Source organism: Leptosomus discolor, chromosome 16, assembly GCF_034619465.1.
Source record: "Leptosomus discolor isolate bLepDis1 chromosome 16, bLepDis1.hap2, whole genome shotgun sequence".
Lineage (NCBI taxonomy): Eukaryota > Metazoa > Chordata > Aves > Leptosomiformes > Leptosomidae > Leptosomus > Leptosomus discolor.
Genome location: NC_141406.1, coordinates 7,545,117 through 7,571,692, shown reverse-complemented (window position 1 = coordinate 7,571,692; position 26,576 = coordinate 7,545,117). Strand labels below are relative to the sequence as shown.

The window sequence follows — 26,576 nt, the reverse complement described above, 5'->3', positions numbered from 1 at the left end:
TATATTTGATTATTTTTGTCTCCTAAAGAAAAAGTGTCATTGACTTCTCCAAACATTTCATAGTATGCGCTTTCTGAAGAGAAACTAAATAAATGTTACTTCTTATTTTCCTATCATATCTCTTGATACTGTACGCAGAAAAGTAAATTTTTTTTTTTCTTCCTGCTTAACTGAAAACAAGATTGAAAAGGTTGGGAAGCAAGGGAGGGATTTATGCCATTGCTAAAGACATTAGACAATCTATTTAAAATTTCTAGGAATTACAGATAATAATTTTTAAAATAAATTATTTGACTTCATATGAAGTAGTTCAATGTGGAGTTCATTATGATGAATATATAAATAAGCTGAAAGTTTGTAATGACATAAGAATTGGGAATCTTGACCTTACCACTTTCAAAACAGTGGCAGTTATAACTAGGTAAAAAAAATATATATAGTGATTTCAGTGGAGCTATCAACCCTAAGCTGGAGAAAATGAAAAGCAAAAACTTTCAGGCAGGGAAATTTAAAGAGAAAAAAACGCATTTCAAAATTGGGAAAGATTTTGAGGAGTTTTATTTAAAAGTATAAGTTATCATGATTGTGCTGACAAAACAGAAAACAGTTTTAGTCAGAAACGCATTCCTGTATAAAGAGAATAAAAGCAATCAGAAATAACAATGAGATAAGGTGACAACAACAAAAAAAGATTTTATATAGGATTTGTGTAAAAAGTATAACTGCTTAAAGAAGCAATGGAAGGTAGTATAGCAGGTTTAGGTTAAAGACAAGTGACTGGATCCAGTAAAGGTGTTACTTGGATGTGAGTTTGTAGCCTCCGTTTTACAGATTAGATGATCTCTTTAATGGCTTGATAGTCCTTTTGGTCCCTAGATCTGTAGGGAGAGTATGTTAAAGGTGATTGTGAATCTGTCCCTGCAAGATTTGATACTAACACTGCTTTGAAGGGAAAGTTTCTGTAGTGTTCTTAAAACAGTGAGATAGTTCTGGGTTTTCACATACAAGTGCAGTGAACATTTTTCTTTGAATTTTGCAACAAATTTTTTTCTTGGGCAAATCACTTTGGAAAATGTCAGCTTCCAGAATGAAGACTGTGTTATGTTAATCACTTGAAAATAGTCTTTTCAGAATGGGAATGAATGTACATTAAAGTAATTATTCCTGGTATCATGAATTAGGATTTTTTTAATGCTTAATTGCAATAGTGCAAAACATTTACAGGCCAAAGCTGATGAAAGACTGATAGAACTATGGGCTTGCTTTTAAGAACTTCTTTGCACACATAGTGCGTAGGAAAATTGTTTTCATATGTAACAGCACAGTTTTTGAGGAGGGAGTATTGCTGTCAGCAGTGACAAGTACCACTGCAGGTAGTGACAGCTCCTGGTTGCCTGCCAGCCACTCCCACTTTGAAGTGGCTTCCTTAAACTAGTGATATGTGTACCAGAGTTTGCAAAACGTTTTGTAAGAATGTGTCTTGGGATTTGCACTCATCATTGAAGAAATCTACGCCTGTAACAGCACAAGATCTGAGCAAGCAGCGAATAGGGTTAAGAGTGTGTGTGTGGCACTTCACAAACACTTACAGTAGGGCTTTCTCTGAGAACATGATCCTTTGTAGGCAGGAAGAGCACAGTGGACATTTCAAAGTTAAGAAAGTATTAATGGAGATAAAATAATTATGTTCAGTCTGTAGCCACACTGAGTTTGATGGGAACCAGTTAGTGAGCTATCATGTTTCTGAAGAGATACAACCCTGCTGTTGCCTTCATATTAGTTAATATCAACTTTGAAAATAAATTTTTATAAGCTGAGAGCTTGCATGTAGTTGTTCTGTGTGAGTGGTTTTGTGATAATATCCTTTAAGTAACTGTCACGGTTTGAGGCTGGGCCGGCAACCAACGAATGGCAGACGCTCTCTACTAACCCCTCTCCCCTCCCAAAAGGGAAAAGGAGAGAGAACAAGGGAGAGAGACTTTACGGTTTGGAAAAGAAAACTAAAACAGCTTTAATGGAACAATAACAATAAAAGAAAAGATAATAATAAGGAAAAAATGAAATATATACAGTATGTACAAATATATACAAAACCAATACCGAACCCAACTCCCCCCCGCCCTGATGACAATACGTCACCACCACACCGCAGGGCTGGCACTGGGGCAGTCCCAGGCTGGACTCGGCAGCAGACAGGGACGGGATGCAGGAGCTGGACTCAGGCACTGGATTCAGGGATGCACGGATCAGTCCTCCTCAGATGTTGGCCATCGAAGAAGGGCAAAGGCGCGAGACCCTCGTGATCTCTCAGCTTTTTACTGAATATGACGTCTATGGGATGGAATACTCTGTTGGTCAGGTTTGGGTCACCTGTCCAGTTCGCTCCTCCCTGTAGGTGTGACTCTTTTCACTCCTGGCACCCCAACACGGAGTACAAGATTTAGCAGTGACCTTGGTCGCCATAAGAACAAGTATAAGCAAGGGCCTCTCTGCATCCCATTCCTTGGTACGAACTATAAACACCAGGCCTTATCACTGCTAGGAGCAGTCACTGTCTGGAAAAACATGCTGCTGTTTCAGAAAATGCCGTTAGTTAGAGGAGACTTAACTGAAAAGTTAAAAGCGCTAAAACAGAATTAGTTCTGATTTAGCCCAAACCAGGACAGTAACGAACATACTCTTTGTCAAAGAGCAACCTGAATTACTGCAGTCAAGAACAACGGCATCTTTGGATAAACCTGTCAATGTGACACCCTACTGACTGTGGTGTTGCGTTATTTCAAGCAGGCTCTTAGAACAACAGCATTATTTCCTTTTAGTGGCAGAACTTTCCAGGAAACCTTAGTGATTCATAGTCATTGCAGAGAAATGACAGGTGTCATGGCAAAGGGAACTATTTTTCTTCCTTAGCTTTATGAGAGTATTTAATTCTCCTCAAGCTGCCAGAAAATGGTAATTATGGTAATGTTACATTTTAAATTCTCTAGATGCTATTTTTGTATAAGCAACAAATGATTTAAAAGCAACCATTTTATTCATATACTATTTTACTTTTTTGAAAATAGTTCGAATATTCAGATTAGATGCCTCTTGGAATGGAGTTGCAGGTCATAATGGCTCAATAAATTATCATGTGTTGATAATGCATAGTAACTAAGTGACAAAGAATGTTTGAAATACAGTGTGTTTACTGGACTTTCATGAAGATAGCTGAAGGAGGGTTTTACATTAAAAAGGTCATATATCTAAGAATAAATAATTTTTTTCCCCTACTTAACAGCAAATGGCGTCTTTAGTAACTGAGCACATGGAATCTTACGGCACAAAGTTTTTAAAGAGATGTTTTCCAACCAAAGTTGAAAAATTGGAGAGCAACAGATTGCAAGTCACCTGGAAAAATACTGACCTGGGCACAGAAGAAACTGATGCCTTTGACACAGTGATGTGGGCAGTAGGTAAACTTGATTATCTTAACGTTAATTTGCAATGCTTTCCATTCTGAAAATGAAGTCCCCCAATCATGTTGTATGTGGCCAAGCATCACACACCTCCCCCCTTTTTTAATATTAAATATTTAGTGACCTAAACATTGATAGTTTTTTAATTCTTTTCTTGGATGCCTGACTTGTGCACTTACAGTCTAAAAACACATGAAATTTGGAGCGAATGGAAGAAATCCGTGGTAACTACTTTTGCATGAGCTGCAATAAATGGGATACCATTTACTAGAGAGTGAGAGCATGAATTCCGGCAACCTCTGTAGTGCAGGTAGTGTTCTCTAAGTCCATGCTCTTGCCTTATTCATGCAGGTATTTGCTACAAGTTCCTATTTACCTTGTTCAAGAGGCTACTAGGAATTTTTCTAAACTGTGCTGCTTAAATTTGTTACTGCAGCCATCCAGTTCAGAGCAAGAGAAGTAGTTGTCCCTAAAAATCCAAGCTCACTGGAACTTCAGAGCTTTTTGAAATCTGGTTAGGAACTTTCACATATCTCAGAGCCCTCGGAACTGACATGTGATGCCTAAGTCAAGTTTAAAATAATTTTGTGACAAATGCCTATGAGCATAATCACCAGAAATGGGAATTAAATCTGGGGTTTGCCTCCTTTGAGTCAAATGCTGCTACTTGTAAGGATTAACACACTAAATGATGTATGGTACAAGGCTTCAGCCTGCAGGAACAAAAACACTCTTTCTGCGTTGTGTCCTTAAGCTGCTTTTCTGTTGCTGTTGAGTTGGCCCTCAGTTCGTATATTGGTTCAGATGGAACGCAAGCCTGCCAGAATAGGAAACCTCTTGTCTTCTGTGCTTATAAATCTTTGTGAATATCTGGAATTCCAGGTAAATAATGAATGGCTAAAAGTAGTAGTGACATTTGGCAAGTGGATGATATCTGGTGAACAAAGTAAGTAGGCTTAAACTTGCTGCCCAAGAAATCTGTTTTGATGCAGAGAAATGATCAGTTTTACTAGCAGCTTTAGGAATTCCTTTAACTACTTCATTTTTAAGCTATTCTTTTTAAGCTGTTCTTTTTATCTGACACTACTGTTCTAGAGCGGTGGGGAAACATTACTCTTTCTTTCGTTCATGACAGATAAAGTTAAATTCTTGTGGTTGTAGAATAGATCCATTACAGGAAACATTACAGATCATTTACAGCGTTTTGTATTTTGCATAGTAGTCTAAATCTGGTGTCCTGTTGTTCGTTTACCCTGGTCAAGTCAGATTTATATCTTACTAATAACCCAAACAGAAAGCAGGTTGTATGTTGTGACAAACATTTTCTTTTGTATATCGTGATTACTATTCTCTTAGAAGTGCAATGGACTCTATAAATTGTGGAAACAGCCTATAATAACAGATTATGCTCACCAGAACTAATCAAAGACACTAGTGCTTGCCAAGAGCAAAAAAGGTCATGCTATCCAAAGATATGACAATCCTGAAAACTGTGGAATAATAATATTCATGAGGTGAGATGAAAATGTTTCTGAAAAGTGGGTTTCTAAATGCTGTATTTGATTTTTCTCAAGCTTTCAGGTAAAAGTACACTGAGGTGGAGTCACACCTGTGAAATGTCAAGTCAATTTGTTTACTTCTGTCAAAGATGATAAAAAGAGCTATTACATTGAAATAATAAGAAAAAAAATCTTGGTTTAGTGTAATTATAATGGAATAAGGTTACATGATATACTATTGCAACTCAGTTACAATATGACTCCACTCACTATTTTGAGGACCTACATGTATTATAATTTTTGTCATAGATTTTTAAGTTACAATTCATATTTAGAAACTGCAAAACTAAAAGTTTGAGGGTTTGAGGGGTTTTGTGAACTTTTTCGTGTTCAGATTGGCACTCCACCTTTAAGGATTAAACATATTAACAGTTAAAGCTGGTTAATTGATGTGCAGTCCATATGATTCATTGTTTTGTTCTGTATCAACACACCCACACCAGGTGTCTCAGATAATAGGCTGGGAAACTTGGTAGTGTTGAGGATTTCCTGTCTGCAGATGTGCCAGTTACAATACTGATTGAAGAGAGTCAGCTTGTAGAGTTAGTTAAAAAGCAGCCGCTATTGTTAACTAATTGTAGCCTGAATTATAGTAGATATTTCCATAATTTTTGTAAGTGCATCATGGAATTTTAGTAGGTTTTTATGAATAATATTTAAAATATTTACTGACAGTGGGAGATAGTTTGAGTTTGGTAAGCTACAGTATTATCTCTTAATGTAGGCCCTTTGAATAAAATTTACGTTGTGTTTCTCTGAAAAGTTTTGTTTGTCTTTTGGAATGTGTAATTTTTTGCTTGTATGCTTAAGCCAGTAAAAGTAGGCACAATGCTCCCTTTGCTTTTCTAACAGCTTTTTTGAACTGGTCAAAATATTTGAGGGGAAAAAAAAATTATCTTATTTTGATACCTTTTAACCTTTTAATTTGAAGGTTTCAATCCGAAGCTTTTGTATGTAGCTGTTATGGGCCTGTGTTACCTTGCTGAGTGACTATACTGTTATTCCAGATCAGTGAAACAGCTTTTTCTTGACTTTTATTTGATTCTGCCTGTCTAGTCCTGTAATGTCCTTCTCTCTTTTACTAGTGCTGTCTTCTGCTTTTGTGAGAATTCTCCTGAAAGGATGAGCTTTTGAGATTTTGTTGTTGTTGTTCAATATGGAACCAATGAACTTTTAATATTATATAGTATTTCCCCTGCTCTTAAGGACATAAAAAAAATTGTATATGTTAGGTGCCTGACATACCTGAGCTACAAAGCAGTGGTAGGTGTGTGTGCATGTACAGATTGAACATGGGGTCTCCACCCAAAGAAAAGGGTAGCGATTAACACCTTCATAAACAGACGCAACTGCTGAGCTGCAGGGCAAAGCTGTGGGAGGTCAAGCTTTGTAGAGTGGATTTGTTTCAGCTATTGGAGGACCGAAACCTGTGGATTGAATGCTGCAGTTGCAACACAGCTACTATATAAAAGGAATTGGCAATTCCAATTTCCATTTGAATTTGCAGTAGATGGCAAAACATCACTGCTCTAACTGGAATTTGATTATTCACAAAGTCCTTGGAAAAGATACTGAGTTACCATGTATCGAATGGGATCTTACTGTGTAGAGGAGCAACACTGAATTGGTGATTAAACTAAGCAGTGTTTACAAAATATCCTAGAATTAGTTTGACAGAGAAAGTGAGGTAGTGTGCTAGTAAGTTAACAGAAAGATGACCATCAGCAGATTTTAAGTTTAGCTTTACAAAAGGAGTTTTCTCCCTGATGAGAGCAATGGAACAACCATTCTCAAGTGCCTTTGCATTCATAAGCTTAGAGTAAAGCCATGGTGTCTTTGAAATAATATCATCTTTGCTATAAAAAAGGAATTATAACTTTAGCTCAGTGTAAAGCTGAACAGGTTTCAGGTGTTGCACATAATATGCTCACAAGCATATTGTCCTTTGTGTCAGACTGGATGCTTGGCAGATTTTCTGGTGCTGTTCAATGTCAAGAAAGCGTTATGTACATAACATTTTTATTGGTAGTAGTTTTCTTCAAGTCTTATAACCAAATCAGTTTGGATTAACTAAGAAAACAGAAATTCTGTTTGCAGATTTTCTTTGAAAAGTGGTGAAATATTGCTGTGATCTCCTGTGAGCATATCTCTGCCAGGCCCTATAGAAAAGGGGATGGGCTTTAGATTCATCTTTGCAAACGAAATCTTGCCATCTAGTTTTTAACCTTTGAACTATTCAGTGAAAAATAATGCACCTTGGTTGATCTCAGACAACTGCTAGCACTAATGTGATGTCATTTGCTGAGACTCTGGGTCTTTCTTCTGAACTTCCCTGGTCTCTTTCTCATTAATTTTAATTCATTACTGTCTGGGTAAGTTGTGGTTTCTGCAGTCCTAATGTCAGTCCCATTACATCAGCCAGTGCTTTTAGGTTTTTTCCCAATATCTAGTTTCAATGACATTCAGTCAGACTTTATTCAAGAGGGCTATTTTTAATGTGCTACTAATTTATTTGCATTGAAAGAGGCCTGGATGGTACTTTTTCCTTCTTTTGTTTAACCCACCCATAAACTTTGAGTGAACTTTTATTTTATGCTACCTATTTTTGTAGTTACAAGCTAGTAAAATTACTTCTTCATGTTGAGGAAGAGTTAGATGCTAGGCTATGCCTGTGTGTGAGAGAACGTTTTGTGTTCAGAACTATTTCGGCACTAGGGTGCTATTTAAGTTGATGGGTAATGGCTAGCCTTTACCTAAATGGTGGTATAAATAAATAAAAAATAGTGGAAAATGCTCCAAAGTAATTTCATTAAACCAGGATAATTACTGTGACATTTTCTACAGAATACAGGTTCTGCTCACCCATAACTGTCTAGGAGATTGAAGCCAGTGACCTCATTTGGGAATGGTGGTTGTGTACTGGTTTTTGAGACTGCAGAGCCATCCTTTTAAGGGTGTACAAAACCTTTGGTTAAAGCAAGCTTAGTGTGGGAGAATTAATGTAAAGGTGAACTGTAGCTTTCTTAGAAAATGTTTCCACCCACTTTACCTTGTACAGGATCTTGAAAACAAAACAAATAGAATTGTTAGAAATCTGTCTGATGCTGTAAGGTTTTCATGTGATTGCATGTCACTTGGAGTTGATTTTTGTTGTTGTTTGGGCAGGATGAAAGCGACATGTCTCCATACCTAAGTAACTTCAGAAGAACAGTGGATGGTGATGGCCAAGTGTTTACTGATTGCACAAGCTTTTTGCTGAGGTGGTTTGTCTGTGTAATAAGTATTAATAGTCAATGCTACAAGAGATAGTACAGCTTGGCAGACTTGGCAAAGAACCAGTTAATGCTCTAGCACTGACTAAGGGTCAGATTTTTTTTCAGGCATGCTGAAAGTTTATCAGTAATGCATGAAATGTTCAAAAACGTCTTTGTAAAATTGGTGCGTGCTGCTATCAATATAGTAAGAGTTCTGAACTTTTTTTTACCTTAGTTAAAATTACTGTTGTCAATATTTTCTTGTAATCTGAATATTAGTTATACTGAATTGGTCTTTATTGGTCATTGTCAGCTGGCTATGTTTTAGTGAACACCTTGTGGGTTTTGAGGAGGGATTTGAAGGAGGAAAGGGCAGTGGTCTTGAAACTGATTTTAGGAGTGTGTCAGGCACCCAGAATAAGATGAGAGGCTGGGAATACAGATGAGGTTTTGATTAAGGCAAACTGAGGTCAGATTGGGTAAAATTATGAAGTCAAAATGCCAACGTGTAGGGAAGAAGTGAAGACTATTTGGCTTCAGTCTTATGCCAGAAGAACCATCCTGTCACCCTGCAGTATCCTCACAGTGGCCAACTGCAGTGTCACGCCTGGCAATAAAATGCTTGATTGGCTCTAGTTTGGATTTTTCAAATGCTGGGACGCAAACAGACATTCCAGCTTCTTTGATTAAGAAACTGCAGAAGACCCATTATAAAATTCTGCTGTCAGCTGCACCTTTATCACCCTGGGAAATCTTGCTGTGTGCAAGACTATGCTATCACTCATTTATTGCTGCTGCTTGCTTGACTATGCCTATTCCTGTGGTTTCTTCTCAGTTTAGCTGCTTTGGTCTCCACTGTAATGGTCTCCACTGTAAGGTCTTGCACCTGAAGATCGTAACAGCCTGATACTGCCTTCACTTTACGCTATGTGCAAGTGTGATTACCAGAGCCCCTCAGCAGATGGTGGGACAGAAATGCCACATCACAATATAACCAGCCTAGCACGTATCTGAGATGGGCGCTTTAACTAGGATCTTGTCACTCTTTGTAGCTAAGCTGGCTAGTAGCCCCCTTAGGAAGCCATGTTGTTAGATTTTACAAAAACAGATCAAAAAGCTGTTTTTTTCATTTAAAATTAAAAGTGAATGGGGGCAGGCCCTGAAAGCAGGGGTCTGTGAGATTTTTACAGCTATGTGGTTATTGAATGGATCTATTAAAGATGAGATTATGATGTGGTATTAAAAGTGCAGGAGGCAGGTGACCTTTTTAAGGGTCAGATTTGAATTGTCACCTTTCTTCCAGAGGTCTGGCATAATATGTTGCTGTTTTGAATAAAAGCTAAATCTGTTCTTGTGTCTTATACAATCATATGCTCCTTGTTCCATGGCAGTTTCAGGGCAGTGGACATCTTCAAACTAAAAGCACATGTGCTGACTTTAGGGGGAGGGAGGCAGGGGGGGCCATCTCTGTGTTGTGTGCCTGGTAGGATTTGGTATAGTTTTATATTGCCCTCTGGATCTTAGAAATAAGCTGTAAACTCATGCTTTCTTGAAGCTGTAAATGTAAAAAAACTTAGGAGTTATGGGTATGAAGCAAATGTCCTGATCTAATACTACTGAGAAATCACAAGAGCTGATTCTATACTACAAGTACGTGAATGTTGGGAAATATCAGAATTTGCTGAATTTGACATTAAAACTTGCCAAGGCACATTGGATAGTCATGATCCTAAGCTACTGAATTTGAGATGAAGCAAGGTCAGTAAGTGTAATTCTGGCTTATGGAGGTGTGCCAGCATGGGGCCAAAGGCCAATAAAACTTCAGTTCAGCTTTTTTAAAGTTTTTCTTTTTGCTTTCAGAAATAATATTTAGGCAGTAAAACTGTGAGAGAAATTTCACTATGAGTAGTATAGTAGTACATTTTTTGTCACTCTTAGCTATTTATACCAAGCTGTACACATGTTAAAATAGACTGGAATCGAAAGGTTAAGTGTTATCCTGCAGATTTGATAAACTCAGCTGTTGTTGTCACAGGTCTTTAAATTACTCTATGGACAGTTTTTCTTTTTTTTCCTCTTTCAGTGACTGCCATTGCGTGCTAAGCTTTCTCTTGGCTCTGCCTGGCAGGAAAAAGGGGAAACTAGAAAACCCCATTAGTTGTCCATTTGCAGAATATCCAGGCTTTACTCTCAATACACAAAGAAATACAACGGTAGGAAGTTGTTTCACATCCGAGCCAAGATAAGGTCCTGGAGGTTTATTATTTTTGTTGCCTGATAGCATCAGGACTAGGGATCATGGGGCAGAGAAGGAACAGCAGATCAACATCCCATGGGGACAACAGAAGGGAAGACAGACAGATAGCCAAGTGCCGACAGCTTCAGTCAGTACTCCCAGAGGAAGTGTTGGTTTCACCAGATGAAATTAATACACAGAAGTCTTTACAGAGGCATTCAGATGTGACATTGTTTGGGGGGCCTGGCTATATGGCAGATGTATAAAGCAGTGAATCATATGTTTACATATAATTAGGTCTGTATTGACAAGCGAGGTTTTCCTTTTGTTTAATAATTTCCTACATTAACATCAAAGAGCTTGTTTTTATGATGAAAACACCCTTCCCTTTTTGTTTTGCTTTGCTATAGCTCTATATTAACATCAAACACAAAACATGACTCACACAAAGGAGACCTATATATGTGGATGTAGCTATATCCATGTTCATTTATAGCCTCTAAAAACAGATGGAATGTTACAAAATTTCTTTCATTTGGATATATTCAGGTAATGTTTTCTATGTGATCCTGTGTGTCCCTGCAAATTTTGGGAGTTCCTGATAATTTCAGTAGGCTGTTAACCTTCAAATACATTTGAAAAATTGGATAGAATTTAAGATTCCAATTTCTGGGTCAGGAATTGCTTTGTTAGATGCTCTATAGAAAGCTCAGTGTAACATTATCAAGATTTCAGTGGTCTAAGTGATAACTATGCAGAAAACACTACAAAAATATTTATTAAAGATGAGAGAATTCAAAATGATTGGAAGCTGTAATAAAATCTAGGCTTGGTAGAAATTGCCTCATTTATTTTTAAATCAGTTTAAGATAGTGTTTCTAAACTCTACAGAAATAGCTCAAATACAGAGTTTGAGATAAATAACTCAGCATTAAGGACTTGAGAGCAAAGTTGGTAAGCTATTTCCTCCAAGCTGAGGGAAGTAAAAAAGCTTTAAGTGTATCCGATAACAAGAAAAGGTAACTTCAGGAATGTTTAATGTCAAAGAGCATTATTAATAATTTTTATCCAGAAGTGTGCACAACGGGCTGTTTGTTAGTATTGAGTGTCATTTGGTTAAAGTTTATTGGAAATTTTCAGTGTAGAAGTTGCTTAGTTATTATATGTATATTCATGCTACGTTAGAAAACTGAATTTAGAATGTACAATAAATATTAAACCATGTGGGTTTTGCACTTTTTGCAGTGGATGGTGTCCTGCATATTTTTCAAGGATAACTTTATCTGAAACAGTCTGAGCAAAAGCAATAGTAATAGAGGTCTTTCACAAAGAGAATCGTATCCATACTTTCCATCCTAACAGCTTTTTCAGTATGAAATAAGTTTTGTCATGTTTCTATTTGGACTATCAAATAGCACAAAGTTCTTGGAAACCTACAGTGGAGAATGCCAGCTTTTTAGATTAACACTGCTGAAGTTTTCTAATAGTTTTTACTTTAATTTCTTTTTTTTCCTTAAGGTCGAGCCCCTGACACTGAAACTCTCAATTTGGAGACAGTTGGAGTGAAAACTAATTCTGAAACGGGAAAGATCATTGTTGATGCCAGTGAAGCTACTTCTGTTCCTCACATTTATGCAGTTGGAGACATAACAGAGGTACTGAGTCTACATAAACTATTTTACAATAACAGGAAGCCAACTAGTCCCCAGATGTCGTCATGCTCTAGCATATATCTTAGTGTTTTGCTCTTTTTCATTTTGCAGAGCTGTAGTGTTTATGCCAGCCACCTGGGTCAGTAATTTCCTTCACATGGATCTTGTGAAGTATCTCAGCATTAGAGATTATTACTGATGTTTATCAGGGAATGCATCATTGGTCAGAGGCTAATAATAATGCCCTTATCGCTTCAATTATCTCTCTAATAATGTTTTTATCACTTCAGACATGTGACTTCATACTGCTGTGAATGCTGAGTGAAAGCAGTTCTTACCTTCTGGAGTTGAATGCACTTGCTGGGATTGACCATGACAAGTTCTGTAATTCCATTTTTAGTATTTTGAGTTTTAAGTGAGAGTAGTCACAAGACAGAATTTCTGCTCCCTGACACAAAATGCTTCTGACAAAAGTATCTTCCTCTAGAATAATAAAAAGTAATGGTTGCAAATACTAAATACATTTGACTTCTGTTCATGATTTGTGAATGATTATGCCAAGTAAACATGAGGTGTGGGGTTGGTTGTTTGTTATGATTTTTTTAAAGGAGGGGACATTATAAGTTAAGCAAAATAATTTATTTATTATAGATGCACAAACAGCATTCTGTGGCCTTAACCTAGTGCTATTGATAGTCTACAGTTATCTGTGACAAGAATGTCTTCTCCGGATCCTTCCAACCCCTCAATTTTCAGTTTACAGAAGAACTCAGAGTATCTGCTCTAAGTTGGGCATCTTCAAATATGTTGTCTTTGTAAAAAATAATGTTTGTCTGGATTCTGAACTGTACGCTTACAGAAAGATGTTTTCATCAGCTGCCTGCTATTCCTGAAAAACGTGAGCAATATGTAGAATATAGAGGCTGGACATTGCAAGATATAAAATTCTTTCACCTGTTGTTGAACTTAATATGATTGAGCACATGCTTTCCTATCAAGATTGGTTTTGATATAGTGAAGTTATCTGTTTCAAAAGTCTGGTAAATCTAAATACCGTAGCAATATCCAAACACCATAGATAGTATAATTTGAGAGACCTTTAAAAGATTTCTCATTCTGCCATGTTTAAAATCTTTTAAGGGTCTCTTAAATTCATAAACCCTACAGGTGCTCTTGAGTTTTTTAAGAGATGTAACAGGTTACATAATGTCTTGGGAACAGCCCTGCAAATTTCTGACTGGACTTTGGAACTGCCAGAGACACTTAAATCTCATAAATTTGCTGACCATTCCTGACCTCTTGCCCTCTACGTAGACATGTGTTTCTTCCTGTCTGTCTCCATCTTCATGCAAACAACTTGCCATTTCCTTTTAAACTGTGTTAAAACTCTTTCCTGCTCAGCTATTTCTCCTTTTTTTTTTTTTCCTTACTCTCCACAGCTTCTCTGTCCTGTCCAGTCACTATGAGCTTTAGGATTATGTACAGTTCCTCTCCTTTCTTCTCACTTCACATACAGCTCTCTCTACTTGTCGCTTCTTGCTCTGCGATATTTCCTGAAGTCCTCTTTCTGCTCACAGAGACCTCCTACACCTGCCTGTCCCTGATATATGCTTTGGTTGGGCCTCGTGCTTTCCAAACTTTTCTTTTTAATTTAATCCAAGATGCAGTTGTTAGAGGCAATGCTGGCAGGGCCTTAGATTCTATTGCTCGTTTTACTGCCAATCTGCAGTGTTATTCTGGGCAAGTCATTTCCTTTGGGTGCTTTTTGTCTTTTGCCCTTTGAGGATTTAGTTAAGTAAGAAATATAAAATTGGAGGCAGGATGCCCTCCTCTTTCCTACTCTGGATCTAAAAAATCAGGTCTTAATTTATTTGTCATTTTCATTTTGTTGTTAAAACTTAGATTTCCTTTTCCTGCTTTTGTCCTTATTAGTGCAGATTTTTGAACTTGAGTTGTTCAATAGGCACTTCTAAATGGAAGTTTTAAAAACAGCAACACAGTTTTATACTGTGTCCAGTGTACAATTGGGGAAAAGCTGAAGAGTTAAATCAGTGCTCTGTAGAAATATTCTCTTAAGCTTTTATCTGCATATGGACTCAAAACAGGGAATTAAAGAAATCACAGTATAATACTCGTGCATTTAGAGTTTAAAGATAGAAGAAATTATTGGCATTATCTTATCTGTGAGCCATATAATTCCACTAATTCAATTATTTGAATACTTAAATTAATTTTGTCTTTTTTTTTTTTTAAAGCAGAATTAATTTAGCTAATAAATTTCATTGGCATGGGAACCAGCAGTGAAAGAAAGTTCTGTGTTAGTGCACATCTCAAAGAATACACACTTAAGAATCAAGTGCATCCTGCTAAGAACCACAAAGCTGTAGAGCTTGGTATGATACTTTCTGGGTGAGACTTACCAGAAGAGCACAGAAGAGGGAATCTTGTTTCCTGTGAATGGGCATCGATGATCCCTAATATTGATTATAAGAATAAGATTTTTTTCTCCCGTGTTCTTGCTTAGGATTTGCCTTTGCTCTGCTTTCTCCCTGTCATAAAGTGCTGTTGCTCATAGCTTTGCAAGTAGTTCTAAAGCTCTCCTCCTCCCTCCTTTAGACACTGAATAGACACTAAATTGCTACCAAATAGCAAGAACTATTTTTTTTTGTTTTAATTCAGTGCCCTGGCTGGACAGGGAGTGAGAGAGGGGAAAGGCAAGTTTCCTGTTATGCTCAGAATGACTGTTTTCATTTGGGAGTCATACCCAGCTGGCACAAATGGGAAACTATGTGTGCATGGGTGTCTTGTTGCACCCTCGTATGGCAAATGGAATCCTAATGTTGCTCAAGCTGTTCATTTGTAGAAAAGGGGAAGAAACCCTTACAAAGGCCAGTCAGTTTGTCTACCGTCAAAAAAGTATTTCAAGCTTTGGCAAAATATTATTTTCAACTGACAGGTAAAATTCCATTTGGGCATTTTCATCTTCTGTAATCAGGATGAGGAAGAGCAAGCTGGCATTGTAGTTTGAATTTTTTTTTCAGTGCTGATATAAACTCTGTGTTAAAATTGTTTCTCCAGTAGTGTTTTTGTTGAAAAGCAAGGTGCACACTATAAAGAAGTTCTCTCAGAAGGAGGTTTGTCACATGGTCATGCTGCTATACATCTGTGATATTTCAAAGGGTGTTATAACAAAGATATGTAGAGAAGGTGGAATGTACAGAATGTTGCTTTGAATAGAAATAAGGCCAAAAAGAGTTGTGTTAGAACAAATACACATTACTTCAAAGCTTTTTAAACTCTCTTAGGAGCCATCTCGTTTAAATGTGTAATACATTTGAGGATTCTTATGAACAATTCGTATCCATAATAATCAGCAGAGTAGTTCCACACATGACTGCAAAGTGAATGTTCATTTCAAATATTTACCAAGGAAGGTCTTTAAGTCATTGTTTATAAGAAATTGGGCTTTATCTGCATGGATGTTTTAGTAATTAGTTGGGTTTTATGGAATGCATGGCAGTGCTTTCACAATTTTATCTCTCGTTCCAATCTTCTATTCATTTCTGGAATGCCAAAACAACATCTGTATTTCCTGCTACAGAAATGATTGGCAGCCATGTTTCAGGCAAATGTGTATAAGAAAAAACAAATGGCAAATTTCATCTGGTAAATGACATTTACAGACTTTAAAGTCAAAATGCTGGATTTGAAAAACCATGACTTGATGGATCTTGGGGAAAAAGGGATAGACTTGCAGTTTTGTGATTTGTCATGAGCTGTGGGGAAAAATAGGTTAGTCTTCATTAACAATTAGAATTGTAGTTTCTGTTACGAGGTTAGACATAATGTTGTTTCAGTTTAGTTTTTTCCAATGGAAGTTCTAACTTAAGTGGTTATTAGTAAAGATGAAAGAGTAAATGCGTATTAATATGCAGATAATTGATACAGTATGTGTACTGAAGTAAAAGGTAGCTAATACTATGTACAGAGTCTATCTAGTAACATGTAGAGAAAAGATAGCCTGGGAAAGAGGAATGGATTCCAGTAAATGCTAAAAAACTTTAGGATAATGAAAAAACAGTTTTAAAAACTTCAATGTGTGTTGTGGGGAATTCTTATTTTCAGCTGAAGACTATTTTTGAGGACTTGTCAGATGACTACCTGCAAGTGGGGCTTTGCAGGAGTGTGACAAGTGTTGTATCTGGTAGGACCCGTATGAATCAAAACTTCACATGTTTTACAAAGCGTTTAATGTTGTCCCACAAAGGTGGTTTTCAGTTATGCCTTTCTTATGTCTCCACATCATTCCTTCTAGATTTGTGACCTCTTTCTTCATCTCAGGCAAGCATCTGGATGATACGTCTTGGATGAATTCTTAAATAATGTTTTTTACTAGATTTATGAAATTTGTTAGATCTTATTAACTTACATGGACTGTTCTTCTTCGGACTTCAGGAAATTCCTGTGACAATGCCTTACTTCAATTTGCAAAAACTTCCAGCCTCTTTAAAGGTAGCACTAGAGTTCTGATGCTCCAGTGATATTGTGCCAGCACTCAAAATTAAGGTTCTGGCACACTGCATAGTCCTATTTGGATATAAAAAGTAGCCGGGACTCATGGCTTGAACTGGAGCACGTCCTGGTCATATCCTGCTGTCATTCTGTTCACTTGCAGGAAGTTAGCATTTGCCAATAGCAATCCTTTCAAAGTCCTTCTCTAATACCAGAGCCTGAGACTAGGACCAACTCAGCCTATAGGTTGCAGTGCTAGCAAAATAGTGTTCCACTTCTCCAATCCAGGACCAACATAGGAAGTCAGTAATAGTGCCTACAAATAGTTAAGTTTTGTGCCTGTGTTCTGTACAAAGGTGACAGATAACTTTTTTTGAAGGTCTGATGTTATAAAAACACTGTTGCTTTATGTTAGGCTTTTCCTGCTTTAAAAGGACCATCTGAAAAATTTCTTGATGACTCACTATGGAAAGAAATGGGAATGTGAATGGTTAGCATGTGAATATCCTCTGCTTTTCAAGAGGTGACAAGATAGAAGGTTTTGACACATTTATGGCATTTATTCCCCCCTATTAAGACAGGTATTAAACTCGGAAACTTAAAAGCATGTTTGGACAGAAATTATTACTACTTTCTCTTTTTGGAGCCCTGGCTACTAGGCTGGAATTCCAAAGGTTTGGCCTTCCTCTGACCATTGTCCCAGGAGAAATCCTTGGATGCTGCTTCTCTCTTAGTTAAAACAAAGCTTTGTGCTCTCTTCTTAGGGCCGTCCTGAATTAACACCCACAGCAATAGCTGCAGGAAAACTGCTGGCTCAGCGTCTTTTTGGTCAGTCTTCAGAATTGATGGACTATGACAATGTGAGTTGATATTTCTTTTTTCAATAATAAAAGCCAATCTTATGCTATTTTTTTCTTAAGAATTTTTAAAGGAATTGCATTTTGTTATCTAGAATCCAGCTTTGACAGTGGCCAAAGTAGATGTATGTGATAGAGCTACACTTCTCAGTCTTGCAAAAGTCTCCCCTGTATCTGCCATGCAGCTGCTTCATATGGTTCAACAGTAACACTTCCTATGTCCTTGCAAGCAGGTACCTACTACAGTTTTCACTCCCTTGGAATATGGTTGTGTTGGACTGTCAGAAGAAGCAGCTGTGCAATGTTATGGATCAGATAATATTGAGGTATGAAAACATTTTTAATTTTATAGTTGGTGTCAGAGTTGCACTATGAAAAGACAGAAGTTTCACTGTTGTATCAGGCAAAATTTTTGGTCCCCAAAATACTATGTTTGCAGTTAGGGAGCTGGTGTCTTCAGAAAAGCTCAGGACTTTAAAAGCAGGTCATGATGGAAAAACTGTTACCTAGTGAGCTTAAAATTATCGATAGGGAGTGACAGCTTTACACTAGCTGCCATTTTAGAAAGTTATATGATGCAGCATCATTAAATAACGGTTATGTTCCTTTTGTCAGAATTGCTAGTCAGGTTCTTTAGTCTAAATTTTTGGTATGTCCCCAGAAATTTTACACAAGCTGCTAAGTGCCTTTGTGGCTAAAATGTCTTGATATAATATGCCTGGGTGTTGCACATTGAGGAAGAAATCTGTTATGGCATATCATCACACCCAACCCTCTGATATAAGGAATGAGATTAAGGTACATGTGATGAAGACATTCACAATCGCTGTATAACAAGACAAAATTCAAACAAGTCACCATTGAAAAGATATGTTGTGTTACCTTTATTCACTTGTTAAAATGCCTGTCAGCATATGACTCAGTAAGCTATGGAAATACAAAACAATACTTTACTTCATGTCCAATCAGTTATTAGTTTTGTCTTTTATGATTCTGAAATATAATTTATACTTCAAAAATCTGTCCCAGAACTCTTATCTGGGTTCCTGAATGCTAGTGCCATCTAGAATGATAAAAATTGCGGTAAAACAATTGTTCTCATCTGATTGAGGCAGACGATGTGTGTGTGTCATAAGATGCTAATGTTACGTATGTATTGTAGAGCAAGTTCAGCTGATGGATTTCGTTTGGAGCTCCAGGCAAAATCATTAATGAAGAAATAAGCATTTACTATTCAGAATGAAAAATTACAGTTTGGGTTGTCTTGTGGTACACATTATTATAGATATGGAAAGCTTCTTGGATTTTATTATTTTCAGTAAAAAAGGTATTAAACTTCTGGGAGAACCTTAAAGGAACAAAACTTAACATTTTTAATTTGAGGCACTGGTTTGAGTAATGTGATTATTTGAGATTGTTTTTTCAGTTTTGTTTTTAATCTAATGCTTCTCTAAGAAAGATTTGTATTAAACTGTTACTGTGCTTTCCATATTTTTCTTTAAAATAATGAACAGGTTAAAAATAGATAATTTTTTTCTACATTATAAATATGTAGTAATAGTAGTCATTATAATACTAAATAGCAGCTTTTGACATAATAGTACTCTCTAACGCAAAATGTTACTGTTTTCCCTGCCAGGTATACCATGCGTATTATAAACCTTTAGAGTTTACAGTGGCTGAAAGGGATGCAACTCAGTGCTATATGAAAGTGAGTGTTGTAAGCTTTTAACTTCAAACAAAAAATATGCTACAGACAGCTTTAAGGAGGACTGTTTGGCAAAAAAACCTCTGAAGATGGATGAGATATTTTCTTAGTGACAGCCTGTTTCTCTAGTGTAACTTCAAATGTTTAATATTCATTACATATCCCATTGCATCTTGAAATTGCTTTACAGATATTAGCAGTGTTTCAGGGCTGATATTCTGCTGATTGATACCATCTTTGAACTGCTCTTAAGGTCCTAAGAAATATTCCAAATTCTGTCGAGATTAATCTCTGCTTCCCTCAGCAAAGTTCTTAACTAGTTGCCATCTCTTGGGGAAAGTATGCTACCTTCAAAAAAATTAAGCACAAGGCTTACAAAATTAGAGTAACTGTTTAGTCTTACTCATGAAAACAAAAACCTCCTGGTTTAGACCAAAGTGTTGGACTTGAAATGTGTCTTCTCCTAGAGCAATCCAGTTGCTTCAGTGTTGAAAAGTCTTTTGATGGACTTGCCCATAGTAGAGAATCTTAGAAAAGCTGAAGTGTAACGTTGGTAGAATATATCATAGTTTTATTTTTCTTTCTTTTCTCCTTAATATCAGGGAATAATCTTTTTAAAATAAATGTAATAACTTCTGTAGGTCCATCACAAATTATTATGTTGTTATTGTTGTGTTATGTAAGGAATATCCATTGTCAATAGTTGCAACCAGTTTTTCTAACTATATTTTGTCACATCTGGTTTGTTTAAGTGCCTTAGTAGCTTGCCTTAACTGTCCCAAGTATTAGTGCAACTAAGGTGATGCTACTTCTTTTTAGCTATTCCCTTTAAATTATGTCAATGAAAGTGAATATTTGAGGGTGAAGTAGTAATAGCATAATAGTTGTTGGATGGTATTGGATATAGTCCTTTAATTAAAGACCCAAAACACATGAACAAGCATTAAACTTGAGAGTTTAAAACTCTGTTGCAAGAGGCTTGTTTCTTTAAAACTCCTCAATATTTAAAGTACCATGTCAGGATTGCTGCTGTTCCTGGGATTCCTAATGAAAGAATCCAAGCCTTTACTGAATGGCAGAACCTATTAGATTAGTGATGATTTAATGCTTGATGGGAAAGACTGACTTTCTTTTCATAATTATAAAGATGGTGTCCTTAAAGGAACTAAAAATTTTTCATTAAGTTCTCTAATAAAAGATAAGTGTGCAGTGACTCAGGCCCTCCCAGATACTTATTAACTTGCTTTCATCTTTGGCTGCTTCCAAGGCTTGACTCCTTTTTAGGTTATGTGGCTGATGTGGTAAATGTATCTCGCCAAACATGCTGCTGTAACTGACTGAACCACAGAAGCACAAAATATCCTATAATTTCTAGTGGTCATCTTTGGAAATACAGCTGATTAGCTGCTAAGAATAACTGCACAGGCTTGGAGAAATTCTAAGGTGGCCATTCAAGGGAGACCTTATTGCTCTCTACAACTACCTGAGAGGACATTGTAGAGGGATAGGTGCTGGTCTCCTCTCACAGGTAATTAATGATAGAACAAGAGGGAATGGACTTAAGCTACACCAGGGTAGGTTTAGGCTAGACATCAGGAAAATTTTTTTCGCTGAAAGGGCTGTCAGACATTGGAATGGGCTGCCCAGGGAGGTGGTTGAGTTACCATCCCTTAACATGTTTAAAGGTCATTTAGATGTGGTGCTTGGAGATATGGTTTAGGGGTGTACTTGGTAGAGTAGGGTTGATGGTTGGACTTGATGATCTGAAAGGTCTTTTCCAACCTGAATGATTCTATGAAAACAACACTAGTCTGGTTACTAGACTACAGAAGGTATTTTGGGGATTTCATACAAATGACAAACAATGTTCAATTTACAACAAATTATCGTTGTCAGTGGCTCCATGAATTCTGACAGAAATACACTAATAAAGCTTTGATTCAGGAAAGTGCTTAAGGACAAGCATAAGACTTAAGACCTTAAGTCAGCCAGACTTAAGCAAGTGTGTAAATTCTTGGCACACTGGGAATAAACAGCTGAACTAGGATCTCGGGGCACTTCAGTTTCATTTAATTCAACTTCATGCCTTATCTTTAAATGTTCTAAGAAAAGATCTCTGTGTAACGTATTGTTTTCAGATGGTGTGCTTACGAGAGAGAGAGAAACGAATACTTGGCCTTCATTTCATTGGACCAAATGCAGGCGAAGTTATTCAAGGATTTGCTCTTGGAATCAAGTAAGTACAAAAGAATGTCTCTAGCTTCTAAAGCCTGCTTTTTAAGTTATTGTAAGATTATAAAAGATAGCTGTCTAGTTTTGGCAACACTATAAAGAATCCATGCTTTTTGTTACTTTTATGTAGTATTGCACATATTTTCACTAAAAATACTGCAGTTCTTCATTAAGATGTATTGGATGTAGTTACTGTAATACTGGATATAGTTAAGGAACAACTGAGGAAAATATATTGTTGGCTTGATACAGTTAAAGCAAAAAATAAAATTCTGCATTAACTTACTAATGTTAGTTTTCTTAGAGTATAGCTTCTTTTGCATTCTATGCACAGGACAGGAAATCACTATATAGTTTTGCAAGTCACTTCTTTGAAAGGATATTTGTGCTTTTCATAAAAACTTTTCTTTACACCTGCCAAGTATTTCCTTTCCTAATCTTATCTTTAAATGTGCACAGCGATTGCTGCTCAAAAACTCAGCAAGGACTTGCATGAGATTTTAAATTTCTGGGGTATAAGCTAACCATAATATGATAAGTTAAGAAAGAAACCTCTGTAGGATGATGGGAGAGGGGAGGTACTTTTGTCTGGAGCTATCTGATAGTTGCAGTAACAAACTCACTTGAGTAGGTGAACATTTGTGACCTGATCTTGTTTAAGATTTTGCTCAAATATTAATATAGAAGTCCTGCCTCTGAAGGAGTAAGGAATGATTCTGGGTTCTCTCTGGTTAAATGATTCTGTGATTCTGTGAAATGGAGAATTCCTGCTATGCTTCTTGTGTGCTATAATTATTTCTTATTTGTTTCTTTATTTCCCTTATTATTGCTGATTCACATCTTCAGGAGTGTTGATTCGTATATTTACATTACTAAATTGTAGTTTTTAACTCCTCTTTGAAGAAAGTAGGCAGGGACACGAGAAATCACCCCCAGTTGAGGTGTTATTTCATTTTCCTAAATATCATCACCATTTTATTGCAGTTTTAGTCTTACAGTGGTGAGTGACTAGCATAAATGAAAAGCAGAAAGGATTAAGAAGGCAGGACCACAAGTACCATGTGAGGAATACCTTGGAAATCACTGATTGCAGTCTACCCTCAGTACACATTTTCAACATGTGTTTGTAGTCCATTAATTGTCAGTGGTATAGATTCTAGAACTAAATTTTTTAGGATGTAATTGAAGTTTTATCCAAAATAACCAGTGAAAAGGAAGCACATGAAACTGAAGTGCTTTTCTGCCTTGCCTGAGGGAAATTAAAACTTTAGCCACAGTAAGAGGTTTTCAGCAGGTCAGATTCTTGTACTGGTTTCTATTGCATTTCACAAATCCAGAGCTTTCAGTGTGGAACACCCACTGTAAGAGCTGCTGTTCTCCTTTGTCAGATATTAGCTCTTACTTCAGCCTCTCCAAAGGATGTTTTTTCCATCTTCCCTCCCCACTTACCACTCCAGTAACATCTGTGCTCAGCAATGATCTTTTGCTTGTCAGTTCTTTTTTGGATGTAGGTGGAGATACCAGAAGACATCTATGGCTCTCTTCCCTGTATATTGTAGAGGGAGAGAATATTATTCCATAGAGAGCTTGAAATAATTCTTGAATTTAGGGCCATTTCAGCTGTCCTTACAGGATGACCTGCCAGGAATAGCACCTCCAAGGAAAGTCATCAAGTCTAAGAATGTTATTGGACAAGTAAAAGAATTAAGCAAGTGGGATTTTAGCTCAAGGATTTTTTGTTGGGGTTTTTTTGTTTTGTTTTGTTTTCTCAAATGAGAGACCTTTTTCTCCTGCTTATAACATTGAAAATTTCAGTGTAAGCACCAGACTTTTGCTAAGATCATGGAAGAATATTCTGGTACTACTTTTTTCAGCGGACTCTTTCCAGCAGTCCTAATTAAGATTTTCTTCCTTTGTGTGTATGTGTGTGTTTTTCCATCTGGAGTCAGAGTTACTGAAACGCACATGTATGTACAAGAAAAGCTGAAGGCTGCAGCTTTCTCATATGTTTTTGCCATAGACTCAGTTGTGACTTGGGGTAAATTGCTTAATTCTCTCTGTCTCAATTCTTATGACAGTTCTTCCCTACCTAACAGTGTTGTGAAGCTGGGCGTTTAAATGTTGTTGTGTAAGTGCCTGAGAAATAATAGGCAGCATCATTTGAAAAATAAATGCAACTCCTCTACCTGACAAAATGGCCAAGAGCAGAGTTACTTTGATGGTTTAGGACATTCTAGCTGCTTCGGGTGAATGGTGTTTGACTCTGTGGTTTTTTGCTGTTGTTTTTTTTTCGGTAGATGTGGTGCTACGTATCCTCAACTAATGAAGACAATTGGCATTCACCCTACCTGTGCTGAAGAAATTACCAAGTTGCACATTACAAAGCGTTCTGGCTTGGATGCAACAGTCACAGGCTGCTGAGGTTAAATACCATCCCTGGAAAGAAGGAAAAAAAGCACAAAATACATTTGTAAAGAAAAGGGGCACTTAGAGTTGAAATAGCTTTAATGGTTCGAGTTCAGGAACCTTTCTCGTTCTCCCTGTAGACAGCTTTTTCTCACAGCCAGACAAAGAAATTGTGCTCGCACCATCACAGTTCTAAAACCAATGCAGTCCTGCTGTAACAAATCTCTTTCAAAGTGCCTATAACTCTTCTCTTACTGGGAGCTAGGGAGTAATCACAGTTTTCTATATGTAACTATAACTGAAGCCAGTGACATCTGAGGCCATCTACAAATTAAACAGTTGTCATTTGAGTTTCTTTGTTGGCATGACTTGACTGCCAACAGAAGTGTCTCACATAGTGGTCATACGGATGCTAGGAATCAGACGCGGCCTCCCTTAGAATTTTGGTGATGATACTTTCTCCTAAGTACTTGGATAGCTCATTACCAATCTCAATATTGAACACTGAGACTCTATACTCACTACTAGAAATTAATTCCCAGAGTCTGTAACAATGGGTAAGCAGTCATCTTCAGGTTTCTTCTTTAAAATGTAATACGTACAGGAATTTAATAGAAAATCACTTATCACTGAAGCTGTGCTGCTAGCAGATGAATCCCAGTGGATTAATCAGTGGCAGCCTTGTCATAACATTATGGTGATGGCTGAGAATGAATGAGCTCAGAGGTGCTAAAGAAAGAATTGAATTTTATGGTGACTTCTCTGCCTACTGTTGAAATTTCTAATTCAGTTTAGTTCAAATTAAATTGACACATCTCACAAATTACTGCTTGAACACCATATATATTAAGCAATGCTGACAAGCAGAATCGAAACCACTAATAATCCAATTCATGCAACATTTTCTGTTTTAGAGAGTGCAGAAACCTGGCTGACACAGTGATATATTTTGTTGGTTTGTTTTTAAGATTTTCTCGCTAATGAACTGGATACTACATCTGAATGGATTTAGGTCTGGCTTTAATAAAACATGTTACTGAAGGCAACTGCTTTAAACAGTGATCTAGAAAACAAATGGTCCTGCTCAGAACAAAGATAGAAAATAATTATCTGCAAACTTTTTGCGTTTTGAGTATTGGCCAGAGTAAGAAAGGATTAATCTTTTGAAAATTTCTGCTTATTTTCCTACTATCCAGAAGGGGGAGATGCTGGCTAATTTGTGTCAGTAAAGAAACAAATCTGATAGTGAAGCTTCTTTTGCAGAACCCTGTTAAATAGGTAGCCTGACAAAGACAAACACAAAACAAACTGCACTGAATTTCAATCCAAGTTCCAGTCGCCAACATTTTGATATGCAGTCACGTAGTTTCTTGCACCCTTTACAGTAGAATAGTGCATGTAGGAAAAGAAGAGAGTAGCTTGAGGTGAAACAAAATGTATCCCTTTTGCAGTTAATTTATATCAGTGTTTTTGTGTGTGGAATTTGATATTTTCATAGCTGTCCTTCTGCTTGTTGCAGAGTTTGGAAAATAGTCTGATGATCATGTATGTCTTTGCTATTTTTAATTTGATTGCTATTTCACTGCTGCAGCATGCAGCACAGACAAATGGTTGGGTTATTTCAAGTGCGATATCTTTTTACCATGAGAATTGTACCTGACAGAGAAACTATTAGATAAAAAGTGATCAGAACCTCCTTCTAACATACGATATAATACCATTTATCATGCTCTCATTGATACTAGAATATTCCTTTTTCAAAGATTCATTCTGACTTCAAACAACATCAAAAGGAATCTTAAATGTTTTCTTTAGAAAATTTCCTGATTTTTGGTCCATATTTCTGGTCTGTAAAAAGGAAGGGGTGTAGAGTTTGACTGTGAGTGGCACTCCTTATGAGATCTGCTGATGCCATTTTTCATCTGTGAAGTCTTCCATAAACTTGTAGTTGAAAAGAAATGCTTGGAGTGGAAGTGTAGTTGAAACACTGCCTGAATATTGCAACTGCCTTTAGAAGAAATGATGAAAACTTTGTATCTGTATATAAATGTGTGCATACCTGCACATTCAGAAGTTCCTGTTTCCTTTAATAAAGGTCTTATGAGTACGATACAGCCAAAAACTCCGCTAGATTCTCCTGTTTACAAAAAAAAAATCATAGTAAATTAGGGGGTTTTAAAATGTTTTACTTAATATTTCAAAACCTTGAGATACTGAGCATCTCAGTCTACAGAGATTTTGCTGTGAGAAACGTTCTACCTCTGACTAAACTGCAGTGCATATGGATGCAGGATTTTTTTTTTCGTAGTGATTACCTATTACAGTTCCTTTTGTACCCATTAATGAAAACATTGGTGTTTAGCCATGTGAAAGTTGCTTTTCTTCTCTGTCCTACCAATGCATCCAGCAGACTGAGTTGTCTGCCCCTACAGACAAATCAATGGAAAGATGAGTTAATTTCATTCACCATAAAGTTCAAAATAATTATTTAGGACAAGTAAAGAGATCTCAAGGAAATGTGTCCTGAGTGTATATGGGCTGTGAAACTAAGGCATGTCGTTGTTCTCAGAAGTAATAGAACTGTCTTGGTTTTAGAATTGCTGAGTGGACTGCATGAAGATTGATCCTGTATTTTGAACAGCAGCCTAGTCCTGTTCCTCATTTAGTGGAAAACGTTGCCCTCCTGAAGTAAAACTAAACAT

The 26,576-nt window shown here is 36.9% G+C and overlaps 1 protein-coding gene across 1 annotated transcript in view; it reads left to right on the top strand.

The window, feature by feature from the left end:
• Positions 1 to 24,034, top strand: part of TXNRD2 (thioredoxin reductase 2) — a 35,064-nt gene extending 11,030 nt beyond the window's left edge. The window contains exons 11-17 of the mRNA XM_086474472.1: positions 3,281 to 3,455; positions 12,026 to 12,162; positions 17,436 to 17,531; positions 17,762 to 17,854; positions 19,168 to 19,239; positions 21,375 to 21,472; positions 23,766 to 24,034. Coding sequence (XP_086330598.1) covers positions 3,281 to 3,455; positions 12,026 to 12,162; positions 17,436 to 17,531; positions 17,762 to 17,854; positions 19,168 to 19,239; positions 21,375 to 21,472; positions 23,766 to 23,895 — 801 coding nt within the window. The 3' untranslated portion in view covers positions 23,896 to 24,034. The remainder of the gene's footprint in view (positions 1 to 3,280; positions 3,456 to 12,025; positions 12,163 to 17,435; positions 17,532 to 17,761; positions 17,855 to 19,167; positions 19,240 to 21,374; positions 21,473 to 23,765) is intronic.
• Positions 24,035 to 26,576: the final 2,542 nt, after the last annotated feature.